The sequence below is a fragment of the Nanorana parkeri genome, unplaced genomic scaffold (assembly GCF_000935625.1).
Source record: "Nanorana parkeri isolate BGI_ZX_2015 unplaced genomic scaffold, ASM93562v1 scaffold988, whole genome shotgun sequence".
Classification (NCBI taxonomy): Eukaryota; Metazoa; Chordata; class Amphibia; order Anura; family Dicroglossidae; genus Nanorana; species Nanorana parkeri.
In genome coordinates, this window is record NW_017307256.1 from 409921 (window position 1) to 436629 (window position 26709).

Genomic DNA, 26709 nt, shown 5'->3' on the forward strand with positions numbered 1-26709 from the left:
CCTGGTGTTGAATCCATCATGTGACAGGATTGGCTTAGTAACTGCCTGCTAGACTGAAGGCCTTCTACATGGAAGGAGGTCACACTGGATATCGGAGCAAAAATGTAGTGGTTCTGCTGAGAGGATAAATTACTCCACAGTGAGGCCTTTCAGAGCTCATGCATGGTTTATAAATTGTTATAAATGTTTGAAGCTCCATAGCCTGGCCACAGTTACACGTCAAAGTTAACTCCAGCTAAACTGCCAAATCAGCTCATTGGGCCGTAAAGGAGTTTCACAGCACTAACAAAGTCCTTCCTCTGCTCGTCTTGAACACCTCCCCCAGGTTCCATGTGCCTAAAACACAGACCAATGCTCCTATACAACATATTGATAGTTTAACCAGTTGACATCCGCGGTGTTAAACCCCCTTCCCATCCAGGCCATTTTTCAGTATTCAGCGCTGCGGTACTTTGACTGACATTTATTCCGTCATGCAACGCTGTACTGAAATGAATTTTATACCCGTTTTTGGGGACAGATAGAGCTTTCTTTTGGTGGTATTTAATCACCACTGGGGTTTTTATTTTTTACTATATTAAGGAAAAATTACCGAAATTTTAAAAAAAAATTATGTTTCCCCTATATTAAATGATAAAACATTACCCATTTTTTTGGTAAAATATAAAAGATGGGGTCACGTCGGGTAAAAAGACAAACACGTCAAGCCTTAAAATTTTTGAAACCTCAAAAAACGATAATACCCAAAATTGGCCATAGGCGAAGCTTTAAAAGCTTTTACCGCTCATCAGTTTAGTGTTATCAGTGATTGATGGCCCTAAAATGATTGCTTTCACTGCGACGTTCGCGGCGATATGTAACGCGTGTAGCGCAATTGTCGTTTTTGCATGCTGGTTCACCGGACGCGTATTTACGTTTATATTTAACGTGGGGGTGGGGGGGAGTTAAACATTTTGGTTTTTTTTTAATATGTGACATTTTTTTTTTATATATACATTTTTTTTTTTGCACTAGGGGGCGCGCGCGAGCAGAAAAAAAATGCCGTCTGGAAACGGCAACCCGCCAATGCTGCAGTGCCGACCGTCTTTTTACAACAGGCGGACGGCAAGTGGTTAATAGGACTGCAACCAACTAATCGATAGAGAATAGTTGTCAACTATTCTCAATATGGATTAGTTGGTTGGATCCCTTAGTTCCCACCTCCACACTGAGAGGAGGGCACAGCAAGCGGGTGCAATAGCCAGTCTGCTATTGCAATTTGAAATGGTCAATATCAGGCTGGCTATTACACCAGATCACTACCTGCTATATTTACATTTAGCTGCTGTCTGCAGAATCTTACCACTGGCAGGTGTCATTATTTGGCTGAAGCTATTCAAGTGCCATGTGCTTACAATACAATTATTAATAAATTACAAAAAATATATCTATAAAATGTATCTATAAATTAAGTTTAATACACATAATGTGATTTAATTTTTTTTACCCCGTAACTGAATTAAAGTGGTGTTGCCATTAATAAGCACATGCTGAACAAAATTTCACACAGACAAAACATCACGTAAAAACCCACCTCTTTATTACAGCTTATGGATCTGTATGTTGTCAGAAAGAAAAAAAAAAAAAAATTTGACAAAAATATAAAAAACAAAATCTGAATACAGACTCATGCCATAAGCAATACAATACTATGAATTTCCAAAATACAAAACAGCGCTGCTTTTTACACTGAAATTTTTTTTATTTTATTTTTTTTTTTACAACAAAATCTGTAATGTTTCACCCTTCCATTCCCACCCTTAAATAACCCAGCAGAAGAAAAAAAAAAAGATGGAATAAAAAAAAAAAAAACAAGGGGGGATGGGCAATAAAATCAACACACAGGAGACGCGATCTCCCCTCCAGTGCCAAAAGCTGGTGGCAGCTGAGGGGTCATGTGGAGCAGTCTGTGCACACTGCTCCACTGAAAGGCTGCAGAATTGGCTCTGTAGTAATAACACATAGCAACAAAACACTTAACTATACACCTACAGAAACCACAGGTTTGCCTGGCGAGAAGACTCAACTGTGATACCAGCAACCTCATTTGGTCACAACAGCTGAACTGAATTTGACTGGAAAAGAAATTCATGGGTTAAAGCCTCTTTTGCAAAATTTGTAAAACGACAAGATCTGTGAGCGCATCCAATCCCCCAGTAAGTGCAGGTTAAAGATCTGACAGCTATCGGAACTGTTTTAATTAAAATCGATCAAATTACTTGTCCAAATGAGGGATACAATCATTTAAAATAATAATTAAAAAAAAATAGCAAAAGTGAGGGACAGGAGCAGAAAAACCTGATACTGCAAGCTCATTCGCTGCTTGTCGACATCTTTGGACCAAAAGAATGTAAGTTAAGAGTGGACAGAACAAGCAAACTTTGGTGTGTGTTGGCATGGAGACGGCGGATGAAATGTTGCTGGCAAGTTAGAACGCTGATTGGAAAATAATACATTAGAGGCTGTGAGATATTCCTTCTTTGTTCTAAATTTCACAATCAATACGTTTCAGACTCCTGATTCACACTTTACAGGATTGTGTCCCAGGGGGTTTAGAGGCCTCTGGAGGATATAGTCTAATGAGGGGGATTTAGCAATCGCTCTTCCACAATTTAATGGTCTTGTCGTTCTCTAGTGCAGCTGAAGCAATGATGTTTTCTGTAGGGTGACAGGCTGTTGAAATGACGACATCTGAGGAGGAGAAAGAAAACAGCAAAAAGACAAAAACTGTTATATAATGGAAGAAATTAGACTTTTTCGGAAAGCAAATTCAACGGAAGGACTGACAGATTATATTCCTTTATATATAATTGGCACATTCTTCACACTGCAAAAAGAACTGTAATATACAGTACAGTATACCAGCTTACTAGTGCTTAGATATGGTGGCTGCATTCATTTTTCTTTTGACTAACACTTCCTATCCTAAAGCGCGACTCCCCTGAATCTGGCCATGCACCTATAGATTATGTGCAGATTTTCTATGGTCAGATAGAAAAAGTGCAACAGATTCCATCATCTACGCTAAACTGTGTGGATGGAGTATTCTCCCGCTGGGCCAAGCTTCAGTATCTTGCTAGTCGGCCCCACCTGCTGTCAAAATACCTTAACAATCTGATTGGATGCAGGCATTGTTCAGGTATTTTGAGAGCCAGCGGGGCCGACTAGCAAGATACTGAAGCTTGGGTTAGTGGGAGATCCCTCCATCCGCACAGTTTAGCGTAGATGGAGGAATCTGTTGCACTTTTTCCACCTGACCATAGAAAATCTGCAGATTATCTATAGGTGTGTGGCCAGCTTTAAGGGGCTGGGTAAATATTAGGGGTCTAAGCAGACCCCTGACATCTCCCTTCTGAAATAGAAAATAAATTCTCTTTTTCTGCAGCCTCAGCACTGAATGAATGGAAAGCACTCAGTACAGAGGCTTCCCATTCATTCACAAACTGGAGATAATAAAATATTTATACTCAAACCAGTTATGAATGCGTAGAAGCCTCTATAGTGAGTGCTTCTACCCATTCAGGAAGTCATGAATAAACAGGAAATGTAAAGCATCCGCCCGGATTTTTTGTTGATAGCCGCCATCAGCCATTAAATTACAGAGGACCCTTCTGGTATAAGTTCATGATTGCTAAAGCGACCATGAGCTTTAGGTGAATGCCACCGACGTATGGCATACTTATGGGGCCAGATGCTAGCAGTTGTGTTCGGCTGTATGCCATACGTCGGTGGGAGTAAAAGGGTTAATGCATTAACATGCTCACACAAAATACTATTATACATTTGTATAGCTCAGACATATTACACTGTGCTGTATAAAGCAACCCCAGCATTGCAAGGCACGTGTGCCAACCACTGGCCATCTGACTTTTGGAATTTGATTCATGAACTGCGTATGTCTTCTTATCTTGTGGAAGCACAAGAATGCCAACTTATAAAATGACTAACCACTTTTCTCAGCAGTAAAATCACTTCCTAGAACAAAAAGCATTGTCAATTATTATCCACTTAAGGCAAATTGACAAATCTGTCACGAAAAGTATGACAATATCAAGTCAATGAAAAATACATTAAGAGTTCCCAAAGGACCTGTCTTACCTGTATGTCCCTGTAGTTTCTGCACGACCTCCTTGGTCTGAAGGTTCCAGATATACACCAAGTTATCCTCAGAGCCGGATACAATCCACTAAAAACAGAAAAAAAGAGTACATAATGTAGACATGTAAATGTACTGATCATGTATATATTAAAAAAAAAAAAGCAGTGGAGGCAAGGTGCAAGCGCCAAGTATACTGTTTAGAATTCATTTTTAAAGTTCCCCATTCACTTGTTTACTTGTGTAAGGTGAGCAGGTACCAGTAAAGGGCTATTTACATTACAAATTCCCTTACCGCTCAACTTATCCCTTAGACTGGACCCTGCATGGGCCAGGGTCATTCTCCTGACGAATCTGTTTTTTTCTGTAACAAGTAGTTGGAAAAATGTTTTTGTCTACATGTATTACTTATACTTATTGGGAAGCTTACTGTGTACAGCACCACATATATTTATGGCATCAATCATGATTAAATTAATTTACACAATTATGATTAACTGCTTCAAGTGCATTTTTACGTTTTGCATAGAATGTAGCAAGGTTAGAATTCCTGTAAGATAATGTTTGCATTGTCATAGGACATGTGAGGGGAATGTTTTCTGGTGACAAGTGTCTAATGGGACATATAGCCTCCAGTAATGACTGCAATATAATACATTTGTATTCTTGGGTTTAGATACACTTTACATTTTAGAGTGGCAACACATATGAATCTCTCAGGTTTTTATAACTGTCAAACTCACTCTCTTCCTGTGTCAGTGACCACAGAATAAAGAGAATCCCTCCATATGACACACAGAGAGCAATAAAAAACAGATAATGGTTCCAACTGCTTCCCAATCTTACACAAAAACCTCTGGGTTGGGTTTTTAACTATGGAATTTGAAATCCTTTTTAATGTTATAAAACCAAGTGTCCTGCCAAGAGATGTAACAGAACATGCGGTGGGTGGAGCCAGAAAAATACACAACGCAGTACATACAGGTGAAACTCGAATAATTAGAATATCGAGCAAAAGTAATTGCAGTAATTGCTGCAAAAAGTGCCCAAACCAAGTACTGAGTACATATGCATGCTTGTACTTATCAGAGGTCCGATATTGTTCTATGTACAATGCTTGTTTTATTGATTGCATGTAATAATCTACTTTTTTGAGGTTGTGGATTTGGGGTTCTTGGGGTTTTCATGAGCTGTAAGCCATAATCATCACAATTATGACAAATCACGGCTTGAACTATCTTGCTTTGCATGTAATGAGTCTATCTCATATATTAGTTTCACCTTTTAAGTTGCATTAGTGAAATAAATGAACTTTGCACGATATTCTAATTATTCGAGTTTCACCTGTAGACATCTACATAACAAAGAATGGGGTTCTACCTAAATTTCACGCAGCTGAATTAATGTTTTACTGCAGGAAGGACAAATCAACAGGCTCTAAAAGATTTTCAGGGCCACTTTACACCAATTGTCGTAGTTCTCCAGTGTTACCCATATATGAGCAAACCTCTCGTTGAGGATAGCTGAAAATAAATCTGCATGTCCTCTTCTCCACTGTGAATTCATAAGGAACTCACAACAACTTTATTCCCCCAGTTTGGTGATGTTTGAATATACCACCATCTCCCCCCAGGTTTTTATCCCCTATGCTATCAGATTATCTGAGGCAGTATACTGCTTATATTCATTGTTATACAACGGTCACCCAAATTGGAAATGCTTCTGAACATGACGTACCTTGCCTCCAGTGACAGAGAAGTTGGCGAATATGCAATACTTCTCATTCTTATGACATGTGTATGTTTTCAGGCACTGCAAAGAGACGTACAATTAGGAGTAGAATGTTATGGAGAAGTATACACAGACAAAATGTTGAGCATATAACATTTCATTCTCCCAGAAATTCTTTTTAAAGAAACCCATCAAATTGACCCTGACCTTGCTCAAATTAACAGAACTGAGGTACAGTACCACACTGTTCCTGAAAGCATCTAAAGTAGTTCTCTAGTTAAGCCCTGTGTGCCTGTGAAGCCCCTAGGATCCCAGCCAGGGCCTCAACCTTCAAGTCAAGGAAAATTCAATACACTATGCTCCACCACTATCTTTCAATGCAAATGCCAGAGCATTAGTGGGTAGTAAAAGCTCTGGGGTGCCCTGTGTTAAGAGTAAACCTGCCCTGAATACCCAGACTTGGCAACAGGCACCACAACAACTTTTACTGTGCTTAGCTTCTGATGGAATGAGGCGCAAGAACCCGTCAGGAAGGTACCACCATCTGTCTCCCTGATGGGGAAATGTACCCCCTCTAGATGCCCTAATGACCATTGTCCTAAGTGCATACAGTGATGGGAAATCCCAAAATATTATGGTTGTCACTGACAAAAAAACAAAACAAGAATAGGGGTGTCGCCCTGATGAAGGGACCCTGCGCAGCCCCGAGACGTTGGCTTCTTGACGCATGTGACGTATCAGTAAAAGTGCTATCCTTTTTACACATTACAAGCGAGTGCTGGTAACTACTATCTTTACTTGGATTGTTACACGGCGCCATCCGTGTCGTCATTTAGAGCACCAACGGATATTTCGTTTGGTTCAAGCGTTGTATGTTGTGCAGATGATTCTCTAACGCTATTCCATTCACAATGGAGACATTTTTCTTAAACTTACTGTGCCAGGACAGAAAGTAAAAATAAATAATCTCCCCTACGAGACTGCAAACTAAAACCTAAGAGGGGTTTTTATCCACTTCATACACTAACTAAAAATAAAAAAAAAGGGGGCTTTAACATTGAGAAATGCTAAGGAGCTTTGTAAATTTGGACTGCAACAGGCCCCACAGGGACACAGAGATGAGCTTGAAGACACCTTGTACTTATGTTAATTCAATCAATTCAGACAGGATGACCGTAAAACACACATCGGAACATAACTGACTCTAAATGATCACAGGTACTATAAACTCTGTTTCAAGCATTACAGAACACAGACCAAAGAATGATGATCCAAACCTAACCTCTCCAAAAAACAGGTGGACATCTTTATACACTGTATTTCGTCACCCAAACTACACAAGTGTCTAATCAGAAACAAAATCCCAACCCTAACCAAAATCCACTACTCTGGAAACAAGACACAAAATCCACTACTTCTCTGGAAACAAGGTAGCTGAATAGCACAGAACTGTCATGACAACCTTGCTAAGGCATGCTTAGTTGGGGAATGGGAAATGTAGAGAACTAAAAAAAAACCTGCAAAACATTAGCATAGATGCAATATATCCTAGAAAGCATCAGGAGATCACTCATTTATTTTTCATGTTGCAATAGTCTTTAACTGAATAGGAGTCTGTGACACCAAATAACAGATTAGTTCCATACAGAACCAAGAGATATAGCAATAGCTTTTTCCAAACAAAGTGTGTCTATGAGCAGCATTTACTGCTATACAAGGCTGCTTATCATACAAACAAGAGTTGTAGTCGGAGCCCTGCTGATATGAAACTGAATGCTGAGCAAACCAGGAAAGGCTAGAGAGGACCTGAGGTGTGCCGAGGTCACAATGGTCAGTATGCCTAAAGGGGGCATAGAGATAGAGAGAGATAGAGAGAGATAGAGAGAGAGAGAGATAGAGAGAGAGATAGAGAGAGATAGAGAGAGAGAGATAGAGAGAGAGAGATAGAGAGAGAGAGATAGAGAGAGAGAGATAGAGAGAGAGATAGAGAGAGAGAGATAGAGAGAGAGAGATAGAGAGAGAGATAGAGAGAGAGAGATAGAGAGAGAGAGATAGAGAGAGAGAGATAGAGAGAGAGAGATAGAGAGAGAGAGATAGAGAGAGAGAGATAGAGAGAGAGAGATAGAGAGAGAGAGATAGAGAGAGAGAGAGAGAGAGAGAGAGATAGAGAGAGAGATAGAGAGAGAGATAGAGAGAGATATAGAGAGAGATATAGAGAGAGATATAGAGAGAGATAGAGAGAGAGATAGAGAGAGATAGAGAGAGATAGAGAGAGATAGAGAGAGATAGAGAGGTGTCAGGACGATGGACCATCAGGTAAGCAAGGTGGGGGTTAAGAGCAGGGCTTCTCCCATAAATACAGGCTAGCCAAACTAGCCTTAAAACTTATATTAAAAGCTTCAGGTCATAAACAGGTCCTTTATGAACAATGCATACTGCTGGAGCAGGCTACAGGGTGGAAATAAATGAGTTATGAAAAGGTACACATATAAGCACATATAAACAAACTCTCTGACAGTGTACAACGCCACAGGAGACTGTTGACAAATTAATGGTTAATAACAGGAGACCTGGTGAGAAAGGTTGCGTAATTAACACTGGGTCGCAGGGCCCCCAAGGAATTGGTGCATAATTCTACCCCCTAATCAAAGTCGACCTGGGGAACACACGTGATTATCAGAAAAAGGAACAATAACAGCCTCTACATTTTTCCGCCACACTGAGGGCTGCTCCAGACAGTTGGGAATACCATCAAGATATTGAGTTACCAACACAACAGATGCTATTGACACAACAGGGCCCAAAACCCAAGACACAAAACTAAACACAATCTGACATATCCTGGTGACACCTACCTTCCCTTTGCTGTAGTCCCATAATTTAAGCGTGCTTGGAAGAAAAAATAAAAAGGTCACAATAATAAGCCTCAAAAGGTTAATATAAGCTTAAAACGGTTAAAACAAAAACACTGTCTGTTTCACAAATCAAAAAATGCAATATGTAGTAAGCTCTATCAGATTTCAGTATAATGAGAACACATCAGTAAGGGTAGGGTCACACCATTTTCTGGACCAGATCTGGTCCGGAAAATGGTGTGAACCTGCCCGCAGCTCCAGTGCATTCCAGACCAGACAAAATGAGACATGCAGTATTTTTCTGGTCTGGAAAGGACTGCGCTGGTATGAAAAGAGGCCAGAAATAGCATAGGGATACATTAAGATGCATTTTGGATCCGGAAACAAATCTGTTCTGGTCTTGAGATGATCTGGATGTGGTGTGAATGGGCCCTCAAACCTGATTTTTGCTGGTTGCCATGGGGTATTGGATTTTACAGCTTACAGAATCTACAAACATTAACATGATCAAAGAGATACCGGCGTTTTCTCACAACGTATCCAAATTTACCATTAAAAAGGTATCTAAAAAAAAGCGACTAAATGTCAACAACAGATAGTTCAACTTTTAATTTTGACATTCTACTACATAAAAGGCAATTTAAAAAAAATGATAATACACTATCTGCCTAACCAATGACTTCCAAAACACTGTGTCGTACTTACTTGTCTAAAGTGGCCGCTAGGATATATTTGCCATTTGGCGAGAACTTCACAAACGACACTGGAGGGTTATCATCATCTGGTGAAAAAATAAAAGTGAGTATTGCAAAAATAAATAAGAACATAAAACCCTCAAGTGCCCCCCCATCTAAAGCAATTTCTTACCAATGAGCGTTTTTAAGCACTGACCAGATGCCGTATCCCAAATTCGGCTGAATACCAAGAAAAAAAAATTAAAATTAGTAATTTGAAGAAAAAAAAAAAAAAAGGAGAAACTGATGCAGAATCATCATCTTAAGCTAGCCATACACCTATAGATTAATCTGCAGATTTTCTACGGTCAGATGGAAAAAGTGCAACAGATTCCTCCATTTGTGCTAAGTGAGAGATTCCGCCATCCACACAGTTTAGCGTAGATGGAGGAATCTGTTGCACTTTTTCTATCTGACCATCAGGAGTTAAAGTAACCACCCTCCAGAAGGAATGACAGTGTTGGCATGAATTCAGAGATCATTTGAGGATCTACAGCCGAGTGATACACAAATAAGATACATTCATGTTAATAGTTAGGTGGTGTTCTTAAAAACGCATTCAAGTACCCTATCTTTCAAAACAGTGGGCTTTGTGCTGTCTGTATACAATGATGGTCTGTAGGTTTAAATACTGCAATTTAATAGCAAACATACTTGTGTGTCTACATTTTAAACATTGTGGCGTGACCACCTAAAGACCATTTACAAGAACTGTTGCATTAAAACCACATGCCATTATCTGTGGCACTGTGCAGATATTAGAAGGATTTAACGTTGTGGAATATGGACAATTGGGATATAAAATAAATGAAATATGCACTTTAGTATGTGGCTGTATAGAGTGGGGGTACACCACAGTAAAGTGCTGTAATTATAGATCTAGCATTTTAAATATGTAAAAGGTGTTTATTCTTTTCCATTTGTTGTATAATAAAGGATATTGCTGTACATATAATTGTGGGTGCTTGTGAGTGGCAATTACCCCGTTTCCTTATTTATTCTAACAGGTAAATTATACAGGTTATACCCACAAACTAATTTCATGTTGAATAAACAAAGAGATCCAAGCATAAGGGTTAAAAAAGTAAATTAGATATTCGGGTACAATTCCACAGAGTGTGCTGACAATATAAAGCTATTCAGAGTTGAAACTAGGCTTGAATGTTATGTAACCACTGGGCTTCATCACCAACACCATGCCAAATGCAATAAGATTGACTTCCTGTAGATTGGTAAACTTTACATAATCAAAAACACTCTTTGGAATTGATCTCACAACATCAACTTCTAAAGGTTACTGCACTTTGTACAGTCTGTCCTTGCATTACCTTAAAGAAGACTGACTGTTCTATTCTTTGCAGGCCTGGAAAAGGTGTAATGGAACTACAATTCCCAGCTTGCTCTATAAGTTATTGTTCGAACGTCTACTTTACATCACGAGACACAAAGCTAGATCAGTCATTGCTCTGGAAGAGAGAGAGAGAAGAGGCAACTCACCAGAGTCCATCATAACTACTGGACACAATGAGGGAACCGTCACGGTTAAAGTGCACCTGCAAAAAAGAAGAGGAGGAGTCACACACTATAAAGGGTCACAGCATATGCCCATTCCATCTATTGTTTCATAGTCCCATTGGCAGATTTCTCCTGATAGGGAAACATGACAACCTGTACACGGATACAACTGAATGTCACTGTCTGATGCAACCTTGTGTGTTCCTTCATATCTGGATTTCTCCTTTAAAGTGTTTCTAAAGTCAAAAAATTAACCTCTTGGGCCTGCTAAAAGATCTTGAGGTGATAACCCCCTGTGTTCTCTGCTGAATTGTCAATTAGCATTGTTCCCAGAAATCTCTGAATTACAGAACACTTGGCTTAGGTTATGAAGCAGAGAGAGGGAGGTGTTCTGTAGTCTTTTCCTAGGGCTACATTGTTGCTCCTCCATAGATATAGCACAGTGAGGGAGTGTCGTTTCCCTAAGACAAGAAGTGTTTTTCTGGCAGGATTACAAGGCAAGTAAAGAAAACAAAACCATCTAGGGACTGGTAAACTGCAATATATTTAAGTTTTGTACTTGGGTTTAGATATAGTTTCATTATTTCCCTGCAGAGTATCTCTCCAGAAACGCTACAAACTGCACCTAGGATAAAGTGTACAGCTCTCCAGAAACAGCTACAGAATATCTGATATTTAATACCGCCTAGATTCTGCAATCTTCCTTTACCACATGCGGGAGACTGGGAAGCCTCATGGCTTTCCTAGACCCTCCACCTATGTGTGTGGATTTTTAGAAAACTGCTCAGAATGTCTTACAGCTGAGACGGGGTCAGAGTGGGCAGGCAACGTCTTCAGGCACTTCCCCGTCTTCACATCCCATATCCGGACACTTTCATCAAACTAGACAAACACAAAGAACATAATGTATTACGTCAAGCTATTAAAAATTCTAGATCTGCCCAATACAGATAAAACAGCAGATGTTTATAAGACCTTATACATTACTTTTACCATGCATATTTTGTTATAAATACTCTGCCCTTCATATCAAGTATGTTTATTTAGTTTCCAGTTAGTTTGAAATATTGCAATGACAATCGTTTATAATCTTTTTTGGGGTATTAACAAATCTGTCCAGGTCATTTGAGAAAATATCTTTGCAGGATAAGCAATAAACTATCTTCCCGCATTCTTTGCTCTATGACATACCAAAGGCACGAAGATATATAGAAGACAATTGCTTTTAAAGTGACACTAAACTCAGGAGTTACATTTCAAAATACATTCAAAAGTACTCCATTACCAAAAATGCATCTTATTTCTGTATCACTCGGCTGTAGATCCTCAAAACATCTCTGAATTGGTGCCGACACTGTCCTTCCTTCTGGAGGGTGGCTACTTTTGTTCACCATGGTCCCCGTGAAGTCACCGCTCCAAGCTTGCTCCAATGAAGGACTACAATCTCAATACAAATTAGTAAACTAAACATGAGATTGTAGTCCATCGAGGGAGTGAGCTTGGAGTGGTGTCTACTTTACAACACACACAGGGACCATGGGGAACAAAAGTAGCCTCCAGAAGCAAGGAAAGTGTCAGTACCAATTCAGAGATGATTTGAGCAGCTAGAGACAAGTGATATACAAACATAATACATTTTTGTGAATAGTTTGGGTACTTTAATGCATTTTTAAGATTTAGCTCCTCAAGTTAGTGTCACCTTATTTCACTACTTTTTGGGAGAAATGAAGAATTTTTTTTTAATAAGCTGTAAGGACACCAACAAATAAATGTGTTCATGTCTGAATCTGTAATTGCAATGTCAGTACTAAGATGCTGTCTTCATAACTCTGTACTTTGAAAATTGTTTAACTTCCATTAATAAAAAAAAAAAAGTACAGGAGAAAAGCATCTGGGCAATGTGGGGCTTACAGAGTTTCACTGGAACCAGGAAACACATTGGCTGCATGCTTAGATTCAAGACTGTTTGGAAGAGGAGAATACCAACAAACAGAATTTTGCTAGCAGGGCAGCTAGGTTAGAGAAATGTCAGAATGGAAGTTATAGCTAGCAGACAGTTAGTGCCCACTTCATGTTAAATGTGACATTTATATGCCTGACTGGTTTACCTTGTACCTTCTATACTTTGAAAAGGATACTTACAGACCCAGACACAATGAGGTTAGATTGTGGGTTGAAATTGCAGCAGAAGACATAGTTGCTGTGGCCTTTCAGGGTCTTCAAACATTTTCCCTGGTAAGAAAGAAAGTTACTTAATGAGAAGAAAAAAAATCGCACACACATCTTATATGAATATACCCAAAATTAGGGCTGTTCAGATACCAAGTACAGTACTCAGTATAAGTACAGATACTTATCCAGCTCCAAGAATAGACTAGAAAAAATCTCAAAAGTTAGGAGGCAGATATAATTTTTAAAGGAGCATACGGAGCTCCTGGGATTTGTGCATCCCTGTTTTATTGTATGATTATTGTATGATTTGTATGTATCTAGTCCCTAGATCAGGGGTGGCAAACACAAGGCCCGCGGGCCGAATGCGGCCCGCCGGACCTTGTAATGTGGCCCGCACAGCGCTGCCTGCTGTCAGGATGGCGGAGCGGTGAGGGGGAGAGAAGCCGCGCCCGCAGCTGTCAGGATGAGAATATGTGTAGGGCTATCAATCACTGATAACACTAAACGAATGAGCGGTAAAAGCTTTTAAAGCGTCACCTATGGTCAATTTTTCCGATTTTGCGGGTGCGCGCAATTTTAAAGCATGACATGTTTGGAGTCTATTTACCCGACGTGACCCCGACTCTTATATTTTAGCAAAAATATGGGTGATAAATGGGTGTGGTTACTGGGGGTGTGGCCGCTATCACCAGTAGCAACTGAATGCAGAGGCAACTATTTATGATAATAAAGAGTAGATGCATAGTCCTATACAACCGGCCCTTTGAGGGTAACCATACTGCTGATGCGGCCCCCGATGAATTTGAGTTTGCCACCCCTGCCCTAGATAGACATTATATATATCTATCTCAGGACAGTGGTGGAGTGCCAGAGCCAGGTCCCAGCTGCAACCCTGGTAGTTCTCGTGAAAATGCAAAGTATTGGCACTGGCATCTGAACATCCGAAACCTAAAATAATTATAATTTCAGTAATAAATACATAACAGATGAATGCTTTCATGGGCCCATGTCCAGCACACTGAAATTAGTCATTTTCTCTTAACCAGTTGACATCCGCGGTGTTAAACCCCCTTCCCATCCAGGCCATTTTTCAGTATTCAGCGCTGCGGTACTTTGACTGACATTTATTCCGTCATGCAGCGCTGTACTAGGTTAAAGATTGATTTAACATGTTTTACCACATGACAGCTGTAATGGAGACAGCATGTCCATTACACACAAAAAAAGCAAAGGTTCTTTGCGATTTCTTTTAAGTGACAAAGACTGCATTTCTTACATGACCAAAAAGTATTCTGTGTACTTTATATAATGTTTAGACTAAAAAGTGAATACTATTAGTGCCTGCATTCATTTAATTAGTAAAATTGCGTATCCTTTAATACCTTTTAAGGCAAGGTTGCCACGTATGTGGCAGCACAGCATTAAAAGGCAGCCAGCAATGGTATTCTGTGCACTCACGCTGCACTCCCATCACAGTACTTGAGTTGTAAGCTGTCAAAAGTAATCTCATTTTTGTTTTAATCTGCAGCTTTGACTACAATAATATCTGGTGATCCTGCCATGAAGATCCTTGTTCGGGCCACCTGTTTAAGAATGATAATGCTCTGTCCCAGCCTTCCAATTGTGCCCCTGCATTGTTAACTAGGCTTTCAATGGAAGCTCCAAGTACACACAAGGATGGCCCACTGTTACCACTAGGAAAACTGCCCTGAGAAATTACACGCAGCCAATGTTTGAGTGCATGCACATAGACAGAAAGGGCATGCAAAGATCAGCAAGCACTGAAAAGCAAAGGATTACAAAAAGTGAAATTTTTTTTTTTTTTTTTTATGGATATGTTTTGATACACAGTACTTGAGCAAAAACAAAAATCAGTTAGGGTTTACATCTACTTTTAAGGAACTCACCGAGCTGACATCCCAGATTTTTAGAGTTTTGTCATCTGAGGCAGAAACCAGGAGATTGGAATCGGAAGACCAGGCAACATCTGATATACCCTGAAATAACCACAAAGACGTTAACCTAATAATATAACTGTCATTTATTCACAAGCTAGGTGGTCTCCTGGGAGGAGCTGGCCTTCTAATTGGTGGCCTTTCAGGAATGATTGTACTAAACAGATTTATATGACTATTTACACCAGGCAAACCTTCCCAAGAGAATGGGTCACGCCAGACAGATTTATAAAAAGCAGTATGAGGAGGGAGACAGGGAGAAGTCAGACACCTACCAGCTTATGTCCTGAAATGGTCTTCTCAAACTTGCCATCATATGCCCCCCATATTTTGATTAGTTTGTCAGCAGCTGAAAGAGAAAAACTTACTACTAAATAAATCTTGTAATGCAAATGTAGATTTTTGTACACAAACATGTAATTTTAGTGTTTGTGTGAGAGAAGGGTACAAATATTACATTTAAGCCAAGTTCCACCAGGTCTGAGATACAGTAAGGTACCTAAAACAATCGAAAATTACCCTGCTAGGTTATAAGTAAACTAAAAAAATTCAACCAAAATGCTTGAACATGCCTTTCATTATGAGGATAACGTCCCAGGAGACGTTATCCTCATAATGTTCTCTCTGTGCCTGGGGACAGCGTCCAGACCCTGGACACAGGTAATACAAAGGCCTCACCTTCTGCTCTTACAATACACGCCATTGAGAATCTCTGATGAATGGCAGCAGTGGGACCTAGCTGGAATTTAGGGCAGAAGTCAAGGAATCAGTATTAGGAGCTCCCTATGCTGAAAAATGGACCTGTGAATTACAAAAAAGGGGAGTTTCCAGGGAGAGAGGATGGGGCACTTCTAAAACATAACCAAAAGTTAAATCACTGAACCATCTACGATACCCATCTTCACTTTCAGCACAATACACTCAAAGCTGCAGTACAACTGAGCTTTCATAATGCATATGAAGGTTCTTACATGAGCTGGCCAGCCACTCTCCGTTGGGGCTAAACTTGACGGAAGACACGGCCTTGGTATGCCCAGCTAACGTGAACTTTAGTGTATAATTAGGTTTCACTGGAGCTGACTGAAATGAAGAGAAAGAGATTAATTAGTACATACAACCTTCCCACACACATCAGACAACTGTCTAAAGATTGCTTTTCTAAACAATTCTTTAAAAAACATGGATCACCAGACTGCCAGAGAGCAAATTATGTATGAGCTGTACAGGTTGACAATCATCTCACATCTATGGATACTATGAAGGTTGTTTTTTTTTCCCCATAAAAATCCATTACATATGACAATGCATCTTGGAATGCTGCCTCACGGTTTAAAAAAAAATTATGCTTACCGTTAGCAATGCTGCTCCTGTGAGCTCCCCCTCTCCATGAATTCGTGGCCCCAGTCCTCAGGCAACGAGAACTTGGCTAGGAGAACTCTGCTTGGCTAACCATGCATGCGCAGCCTACTCTCTCTCACTTTCAGAACCCTAAGCTCAGCTGCTGCTGTGGAAGAAAGTGGACTGCACATGTGCAGTTAGGCTACCCGAGTTTTAGCCAAATGCTCACTCATGCCTAACTAAGCCATTAAAAAGGTGCTAAAATGCTGGAAGGGAAGTTCATACCTCACTGGCTGCCAGCAAGTCTCTAACCAGTGGCAGAAGAATAAAGCTGGCCATACACCTATAGATTATCTGCAGATGTTCTGTGGTCAGATGGAAAAAGTGCAACAGATTCCTCCATCTACGCTAAACTGTGTGGATGGAGGAATCTCCCACTGGGCCAAGCTTCAGTATATTGCTAGTCGACCCCATTGGCTGTCAAAATACCTTAACAATCTGATTCTATGCAGGCACTGTTCAGGTATTTTGAGAGCCAGCGGGGCTGATTAGCAAGATACTAAAGCTTAGCCCAGTGGGAGATTCCTCCAGCCACACAATTTAGTGTTGATGGAGGAATCTGTTGCACTTTTTCCATCTGTCCATAGAACATCTGCAGATAGTCTATAGGTGTATGGCCAGCCTAAGGATGACAGCCACAAAGCTTGCATTTCTGACAGCAAACAAAAAGCAGCACACGCAAAAGTTAGGCTTCTTTAAGCTGATATTTAAAAGAACACTAAGTCCAGGGAGGTATATTTAATTATTTACTATCCACCGTTTGTAACTTTTTAGACCAATTAAATGTTTTTAAGTATATTGAGATCATGTAAATAAAAATCTTTATTATATTATATATATTTATGACCAGTCATCATGTCTTGTTACCAAGCTAAGCCATGTTATCCCACATTCATCATTGGACACTTTTAAAGCCCCATTATCGCTTTGGTTTTTCATGTATTGTATTCAGGGGTGTGGTGTCACAGTTCCGATGGGTGTTCTGGGAGATACCCACTTGTTTTATTTAAAAGAATATGTCTGAAAATACACTGGTAATGCATCAAACTGTGAAAATGACTGCGTAAGAGAAACTCTGCCATATAGTAGTTACCCCTATTAAACTGAAAACTATAATCAATTTTTACAATTGTCCTAGTCCTTGGAGTGATAAACAGCAGCAAGATTCATAGAATATGGCTCATTTAATTAACATCCTATACCTGAAAATGTGTTTAATAAACTGGAAAGCATTGTGCAATTGTCTCCCTTTCTCAACAGAACAAACTGAAGCAATTTCTGGACCCCCTCCCCCTTTGAAAGGATGCATGCAGCAAAAGAGTGCCCTGAAAATGTGCACAGAAACAGGATCCAGTCTTGCTTAAATGGACACCGAAGTGTTTTTTAAAGGTATCTGAAGCATCTTCAACTGTGCATCCTAAATATGTATTTGTTAAACCCCTTTTAATAATACAGCACACTTGGGGAATATTAAAACATGTTCAGTGACAGGTTCACTTTAATGCAAGTACAGACTGACAGACCTTGCTCTGGTTTGTGGAGGATGAAGGAGTGGATTGCGTTTTAGAAGCTTCAGTCTCTGGCTTCTTCTCCTCGGTCGCCATGGTACATAAGCCAGACAAAAATCACACCAAGTGCAGTAATGTCACCTCCGGCTGCTAAAAGAACAGAAATCAAAAGAATTAGAATGACATCAATGTACTTTCTATACCATAACTTGGATTCCCCAAATACTTTATGTCCCCAGATAAAATGAACTGGACATTAATAATGAGTGATCATTATCTTTGGGTCCAGTTTAAAGCAGACCTATACCCTACAGATGGGTAAGATCTAAAAAAAGCACTAGTGCAACAGAGGATACCCACTGCTGTAAAGTCCTTACTTTTACTGGAGTAAACAGTGCGCTGGACTCCCTCCAATGGATGATCATGTGACTGCTCTGCTTAAAGAAGTGTACACAAAGAGCAAGAATCGGTTGAAATTCGCTCCGTGTGAATCCTATTCCATCAACAGAAATCGAGCATTAGATTGACTTTTGCTGCAAGCACTGTTCAGGTATTCGGACAGCAGCCGCTGTCAAAATACAAAGCTTACAGTGGGAGATTCATCCAACCATGCTGCTCAGCGTGGATGGAGGAATCTGTTATTTTTTCTTTGTTCAGCCTGCAGGTTGAACGAAGAACATATAAGCGCATATACCCAGTTTTACATCAGAACCTCAAGTATTATGCTTTATGTGTTCAAAGAAGCACTATTATTACTGCAGCATATATACTGCCTGGCCATAAAAAGAAGTCACACACTCCAATATTTCGTTGGACCACCTTCGGCTTTAATTATGGTACGCATTCGCTGTGGCATCGTTTTGATAAGTTTATACAGTGTCACAACATTTAGTTCCAGCACAGTTGCATTAACTTTTCACCAAGATCTTGTAGTGATGGGAAAGTCAGACCAATGTGTAAAGTCTTCTCCAGCACATGTCAAAGATTCTCAATGGGGATAAGGTCTGGACTCTGGTGGCCTATGTGTGAAAATTATGTCTCATGCTCCCTGAACCACTCTTTCATAATTTGAGCCCAATGAATCCTGGCATTGTCATCTTGGGTATGCCCGTGCCATCAGGGAAGAAACAAATTTGATGGAAAAACCTGGTCATTCATATATTCAGGTAGGCAGCTGACCTCATTTTGTGGGCATGTAACATTGCTGAACCAACCCCAGATCATAACACTGCCCCAACAGGCTTGTACAGTAGGCGCTGCCATGATGGGTGCATCATTTCATCCCGCTCTTTTCTTTCCCTGATGCACCCATCATCACTTTTGAACAGGGTGAATCTGGATTCATCAGAACACGTGACCCTTTTTCCATTACTCCAGAGTCCAACCTTTATGCTCCCTAGCAAATTGAAGCCTCCCTCTCCTCCCCCCGATTAGCCTCACTGATGAGTGGTGTTCTTAAAGGAGGACTATGAGGCGAGAGATTTCCACTCATCCTCATAGTTCGAGCCGACATGCGACATCGAAACTGTCACACGTCGACTCTATAGATCGGGAAGTGAGAGAACACATACCGTCGCTCACTCACTTCCCGATCATCTTCCTGCATAGAACAGTAACTGTCAGTCACCGCTCCACACTCCAGCGCTGACTGGAGGAGCGGACGGGGACACAGGGGGTGTGCACAGTTGGTTCTGCCTCTAGATAGGCAGAGCCCTCTGTCAATCAGCCAACTGGGTGGATCTCGACAGTATTGTCGGGTTCCGTCCCGGGTGCAGCGCTCTCAGTATATAGCGGGCAATAGCCCGCTATATACTGAGCTTTGGGTCACGGGAGGAGGTTAGTATATGTCCTCCCATGAACCCAAAGAGCTATGGGATAAAAAGGTTACCCCATAGTTCTCTTTTAAGGCTACACAGCTGTTTAGTCCCAATCCTTTGAGTTCTCTTTGCACTGGGCCTGGTGGAAATGCTTTTACTTTCACTATTAAACATAGCCGTGAGTTTTACTGCTGATTTTTTACAATTTTAAGTCACCAAACGTTTGTGATCTCCGACTACGATCATTCAAGATTTGTTTTCCAAACACGTTCCTTCCATGAGGATGATGGTTCACCACTAGCCTTCTAGGTTTTAATAATGCGTTGGACAGTTCATAACCCAAATTTTAGAAGTTTCAGTGATTGCCCGAGTTGTTTTCTTTGCTTGATGCAGGCCAATAATTTGACCCTTCTAAAACAGTCACATCTTTTCCACGACCACAGGATATATCTTCTGACATGGTTGTTTAAGAAAGGAGGCTATTCACTGCATCATTTTGGGGTAAATAACTTGTTGCCAGATAAAACATTAATGATATCAGTAATTATGCAATGGAAGGCTCTTGCCTACTTGCTTAGCTAAATCCAGGTGGTGACTTTTTGGCCAGGCAGTGTACAGGCTAAAAGCATGCATAAACATATGGAGAATTCCCAACCGACGGGCATCCCCACATACCAGGGCTGAGGGGGGTGTTGTGCTACTTGGGAGTTATGCCTATACCAGCGCAGTATGCAGAAAGCCACAAAAACATCCCCACATACCAACACAGGGCCACAGGAGCATCACACCACATACTAGCTCCTGAGTCTATAGTGATCTCTAAAGAGGGATGAGGCTCCACGAATGGAAGCATCCGGGATGAAGGAGGCAATGGGAGTGTGTGGGGTCACAGGAGCATTCCCAGATACCATCATAGTGGGGTGATGGAGCAAAGAAGAGCGTCCCCACATACTGGCTGCTAAGCCTATAGAACTCTCCTAAAACGCTTTAAGCAATGGAGGGGAATGTAGCAAAACTGAAGCAGACATAATCTGGAGCAGTTGTCAATGGCAACCAATAGATTCTCTTTAACTTTCAAAACAAACTGTCCCAGAGAAGCTGATTGGTTGCCGTGGGAAATTGTTCCAGATTATTAAAACTTGAGCAGAAATTGCCCCCACAATGCTAATCCCAGCAGGGACTGGTCCCTGGAAAACTATAGAGATTTGTACCTGCAGGATGGACATTTGGTAACCTACAGAGATCTACTGGCAGGGATGAGTTCTCAGGAACCTACAAAGATTTCCTAACAGGAATGGATCCCCAGAAACCTATACATATTTTTCCCTGCGGGATGGGTCCTCAGGAACCTATAGTGATCTACTGGCAGGGATAAGTCCCCAGGAACCTATAGAGATTTCCCTGCAAGAATGGCCCCCCCCAGGAACCTACAGATATCTCCCTGCAAGGATGGGGCCACAGCAGCCTATAGAGATATTTCCCTGCAAGGATGGACCCGCAGGAACCTACAGAGATCCCCCTGCAGGGATTACTCTCCAGGAACGTATAAAGATCTCCCTGCAGCAATAGTCCTTTAAGTAACCAGAGAACTCTCCCTGCAGGAATGGGTCCCCCCAGGAGCCCTATAAAGATCTCACTGCAAGGATGGGTCCCCCCAGGAGCCCTATAAAGATCTCACTGCAAGGATGGGTCCCCCCAGGAGCCCTATAAAGATCTCACTGCAAGGATGGGTCCCCCCAGGAGCCCTATAAAGATCTCACTGCAAGGATGGGTCCCCCCAGGAGCCCTATAAAGATCTCACTGCAAGGATGGGTCCCCCCAGGAGCCCTATAAAGATCTCACTGCAAGGATGGGTCCCCCCAGGAGCCCTATAAAGATCTCACTGCAAGGATGGGTCCCCCCAGGAGCCCTATAAAGATCTCACTGCAAGGATGGGTCCCCCCAGGAGCCCTATAAAGATCTCACTGCAAGGATGGGTCCCCCCAGGAGCCCTATAAAGATCTCACTGCAAGGATGGGTCCCCCCAGGAGCCCTATAAAGATCTCACTGCAAGGATGGGTCCCCCCAGGAGCCCTATAAAGATCTCACTGCAAGGATGGGTCCCCCCAGGAGCCCTATAAAGATCTCACTGCAAGGATGGGTCCCCCCAGGAGCCCTATAAAGATCTCACTGCAAGGATGGGTCCCCCCAGGAGCCCTATAAAGATCTCACTGCAAGGATGGGTCCCCCCAGGAGCCCTATAAAGATCTCACTGCAAGGATGGGTCCCCCCAGGAGCCCTATAAAGATCTCACTGCAAGGATGGGTCCCCCCAGGAGCCCTATAAAGATCTCACTGCAAGGATGGGTCCCCCCAGGAGCCCTATAAAGATCTCACTGCAAGGATGGGTCCCCCCAGGAGCCCTATAAAGATCTCACTGCAAGGATGGGTCCCCCCAGGAGCCCTATAAAGATCTCACTGCAAGGATGGGTCCCCCCAGGAGCCCTATAAAGATCTCACTGCAAGGATGGGTCCCCCCAGGAGCCCTATAAAGATCTCACTGCAAGGATGGGTCCCCCCAGGAGCCCTATAAAGATCTCACTGCAAGGATGGGTCCCCCCAGGAGCCCTATAAAGATCTCACTGCAGGGATGGGCCCCCCAGGAGCCCTATAAAGATCTCACTTCAAGGATGGGAGCACCAGGAGCCTATAAGGATTTCTGCACGAATAGGGTCCCAGGAACCTAGAGAAATCTGCCTGGAGTGATGTGTCCCCAGACATCTAAAGCTTTCTCTCTGCAGAGATGGGCCCCCAGAGTCCTAGCGATCCCCCAGTTATAATGGATCTCCTGGCATTTGCAGACAGGGACTCTGAGAATGTCCAGAGATGTACACGGACAGCCAGGAACCTCCGCATGTGAATACAGGCCCCAAGGACCTCTGTGAGGGGATAAGGGGGTTCCGATAACCCACAGAGTGTGCTAGGGGCCCATACAACGGCGAGACGGGGTACCAACACTTGAAAAGGAGAGTCTGAAGGACCATATGACATAAAGCTCGAGAGCAACTACCACTGAAAGAGATTGGAGCCCACCGGTTACCTGTGCCTAGTGCTCGGGCCTCGCTCTCAGCTCCCCCGCCGGTCACTCATTGAATCCGCCGCACACTGCAAGCGAGGAGGGAGCGCGCCAGGCCACAGAGAGGAGCGGCCACTGCGCATGTGCAATGACTCACAGCGCCAGCAGCGTCATGCCAACCTGCGCCTGCGCAGAGTCTAGCGTGGGTGAGCGAAGCAACGAGGCATGCGCAGAGCAAACAACAGACTACGCATGAGTCATCCCCTCCTGACCCGATTAATGGGCGGGGTTGTCTTGGCTAGAAGAGGGAATATTCAAATACACGTCCGTGTGTATGGTGCTGCGGTCATTCTAAATGAGTATGGGGCGTTTCTCTTCGGTACGGCCAATGAGAAAAAAGATGATCTCTCCCTAATGTCAGGGAATTTACTGACATTTTGTGGTGGCATAGAAATATATCGTACATCAAAGCTTGGAACTTGAGAAAAAGGCACACTTTGGGACAGAGAAGGCCTGCAGCCTGCTTTGGTGATAATAGGCGTGGTTACATTGTGCTGACTAGTGTCTGAGACTACATATAGCATATGTGTCAAACTCAAGGCCTACGGGCCAGGACCGGCCCGCGATGCAATTATCTTTGGCACGCATGATAATATTTAATTATTATTAGATCTGGCCAGCTGGTATATTGCCCACACTACCCTGTTCCCCTGAAAATAAGACCTACCCTGAAAGTAAGACCTAGCACTTTTTTTTAAGATTCCTGTAACAGTGACAGGGAGTGTTTTGGACCTGCTCACAAATTTAGATCAGTTCAAAGATTCCGTACTTGTATCTGCCGCCTGGCCTGATTATACAGAGTATACCCTCGGAGATAAAATGAAATCACGCCAACATCAGTCAGTGTAAAAACACTTCTCCTTTTTAGTCTTCTGCTTTTCATGGTTTTATTTAACAGGTGAACGTGTATATTTGAGCGTAGCATTATTAAGGTAAGTATAGGAAGGTCACCATCACAACAAAGACTAAAATGTCAGTGAAAATCCATTTATTGATGTCAGTCAATACTCAAAGTGTCATCAAGCACTTTTTGGGCCGTGCAGGGTCCCCTTCATCAGGCTCAGAGTATACATACTTGTGATAAAGAAACACCACCTATATATACACACAGAATATAATCATATAACCCCACCCCTCGGCGTCTTAGTGATGTCATGTTCCCGCCAAGCACACTCAAAAAGTAAATACAGGAGATACAGCAACTACAGCAGAGACAGTGTAGAGATCTTAATGCAAAATAGTGATCAGAACATGCAAAATAGTGATCAGAACATTTACTTTTTGAGTGTGCTTGGCGGGAACATGACGTCACTAAGACGCCAAGGGGTGGGGTTATATGATTATATTCTGTGTGTATATATAGGTGGTGTTTCTTTATCACAAGTATGTATACGCTAAGCCTGATGAAGGGGACCCTGCGCGGCCCCAAAAGCGCTTGATGACACTTTGAGTATTGACTGACATCAATAAAAGGATTTTCACTGACATTTTAGTCTTTGTCCTGCTGGTGTGCTGGTGATGTTCCTATACTTACCTATGCTGAGTGCGGCGCCATCCATGGTCACTGCGAGCACCCTCAACTAACACTTGGGAGTTCCGGTAAGGAGTGCTACAGGTCCTTGGACTCTAGTTCTGTAGGAAAGGCCCGCGGCTGTCCCTGCCTTGCCAGACCTCAGAGCAGGGATGAAGAGCTTATGGGGGCCTGCACAATGAGGAGAGAAAGCAGGGGAAGAATCCACAGAAGCGGGCTCCAGATGGAAACACTTTTTTTGTAAGTAAATTCTTTTGTTGTAAATGCACTGTACTATTTAATGTCTGTTTTTGGCTTTTATTATTTAAATATTTAGGCTATTTCTTAAAGGGAAAGTAAATAAAAAAGTTAAAAAAATGGTTTATTGTAATTATGCATCATGCTTTTTAATAACTAAATGTACAGGCTTTGCTATTATACCGTGTGATAAACTGTATAGACCACGGTATTATACTGTGTGATATACTGTACAGGCCGCGGTATTATACTGTGTGATATACTGTATAGGCCGTGGTATTATACTGTGTGATATACTGTATAGGCCGCGGTATTATACTGTGTGATATACTGTATAGGCCGCGGTATTATACTGTGTGATATACTGTATAGGCCGCGGTATTATACTGTGTGATATACTGTATAGGCCGCGGTATTATACTGTGTGATATACTGTATAGGCCGCGGTATTATACTGTGTGATATACTGTATAGGCCGCGGTATTATACTGTGTGATATACTGTATAGGCCGCGGTATTATACTGTGTGATATACTGTATAGGCCGCGGTATTATACTGTGTGATATACTGTATAGGCCGCGGTATTATACTGTGTGATATACTGTATAGGCCGCGGTATTATACTGTGTGATATACTGTATAGGCCGCGGTATTATACTGTGTGATATACTGTATAGGCCGCGGTATTATACTGTGTGATATACTGTATAGGCCGCGGTATTATACTGTGTGATATACTGTATAGGCCGCGGTATTATACTGTGTGATATACTGTATAGGCCGCGGTATTATACTGTGTGATATACTGTATAGGCCGCGGTATTATACTGTGTGATATACTGTATAGGCCGCGGTATTATACTGTGTGATATACTGTATAGGCCGCGGTATTATACTGTGTGATATACTGTATAGGCCGCGGTATTATACTGTGTGATATACTGTATAGGCCGCGGTATTATACTGTGTGATATACTGTATAGGCCGCGGTATTATACTGTGTGATATACTGTATAGGCCGCGGTATTATACTGTGTGATATACTGTATAGGCCGCGGTATTATACTGTGTGATATACTGTATAGGCCGCGGTATTATACTGTGTGATATACTGTATAGGCCGCGGTATTATACTGTGTGATATACTGTATAGGCCGCGGTATTATACTGTGTGATATACTGTATAGGCCGCGGTATTATACTGTGTGATATACTGTATAGGCCGCGGTATTATACTGTGTGATATACTGTATAGGCCGCGGTATTATACTGTGTGATATACTGTATAGGCCGCGGTATTATACTGTGTGATATACTGTATAGGCCGCGGTATTATACTGTGTGATATACTGTATAGGCCGCGGTATTATACTGTGTGATATACTGTATAGGCCGCGGTATTATACTGTGTGATATACTGTATAGGCCGCGGTATTATACTGTGTGATATACTGTATAGGCCGCGGTATTATACTGTGTGATATACTGTATAGGCCGCGGTATTATACTGTGTGATATACTGTATAGGCCGCGGTATTATACTGTGTGATATACTGTATAGGCCGCGGTATTATACTGTGTGATATACTGTATAGGCCGCGGTATTATACTGTGTGATATACTGTATAGGCCGCGGTATTATACTGTGTGATATACTGTATAGGCCGCGGTATTATACTGTGTGATATACTGTATAGGCCGCGGTATTATACTGTGTGATATACTGTATAGGCCGCGGTATTATACTGTGTGATATACTGTATAGGCCTCCGTATTATATTGTGTGATATACTGTATAGGCCTCCGTATTATGCTGTGTGATATACTATATAGGCCTCCGTATTATATTGTGTGATATACTGTATAGGCCTCCGTATTATACTGTGTGATATACTGCATAGGCCTCCGTATTATACTGTGTGATATACTGTATAGGCCTCCGTATTATACTGTGTGATATACTGTATAGGCCTCCGTATTATACTGTGTGATATACTGTATAGGCC

The 26709-nt window shown here is 41.8% G+C and overlaps 1 protein-coding gene across 1 annotated transcript; it reads right to left on the reverse strand.

Moving 5' to 3' along the window:
- Positions 1-1557: 1557 nt before the first annotated feature.
- On the reverse strand, positions 1558-23059 carry WDR5 (WD repeat domain 5). The gene is made up of 14 exons (XM_018566925.1): positions 22900-23059; positions 18019-18148; positions 16069-16177; positions 15373-15446; positions 15050-15139; positions 13113-13202; positions 11769-11852; positions 10953-11008; positions 9589-9635; positions 9427-9502; positions 8722-8755; positions 5873-5947; positions 4138-4225; positions 1558-2730 (listed from the first exon to the last, which is right to left on the reverse strand). Exons 2-14 carry the CDS (start codon positions 18097-18099, stop codon positions 2630-2632), a joined length of 1005 nt encoding a protein of 334 aa, XP_018422427.1. The 5' UTR covers positions 18100-18148; positions 22900-23059; the 3' UTR covers positions 1558-2629.
- Between the last annotated feature and the right edge of the window lie 3650 nt (positions 23060-26709).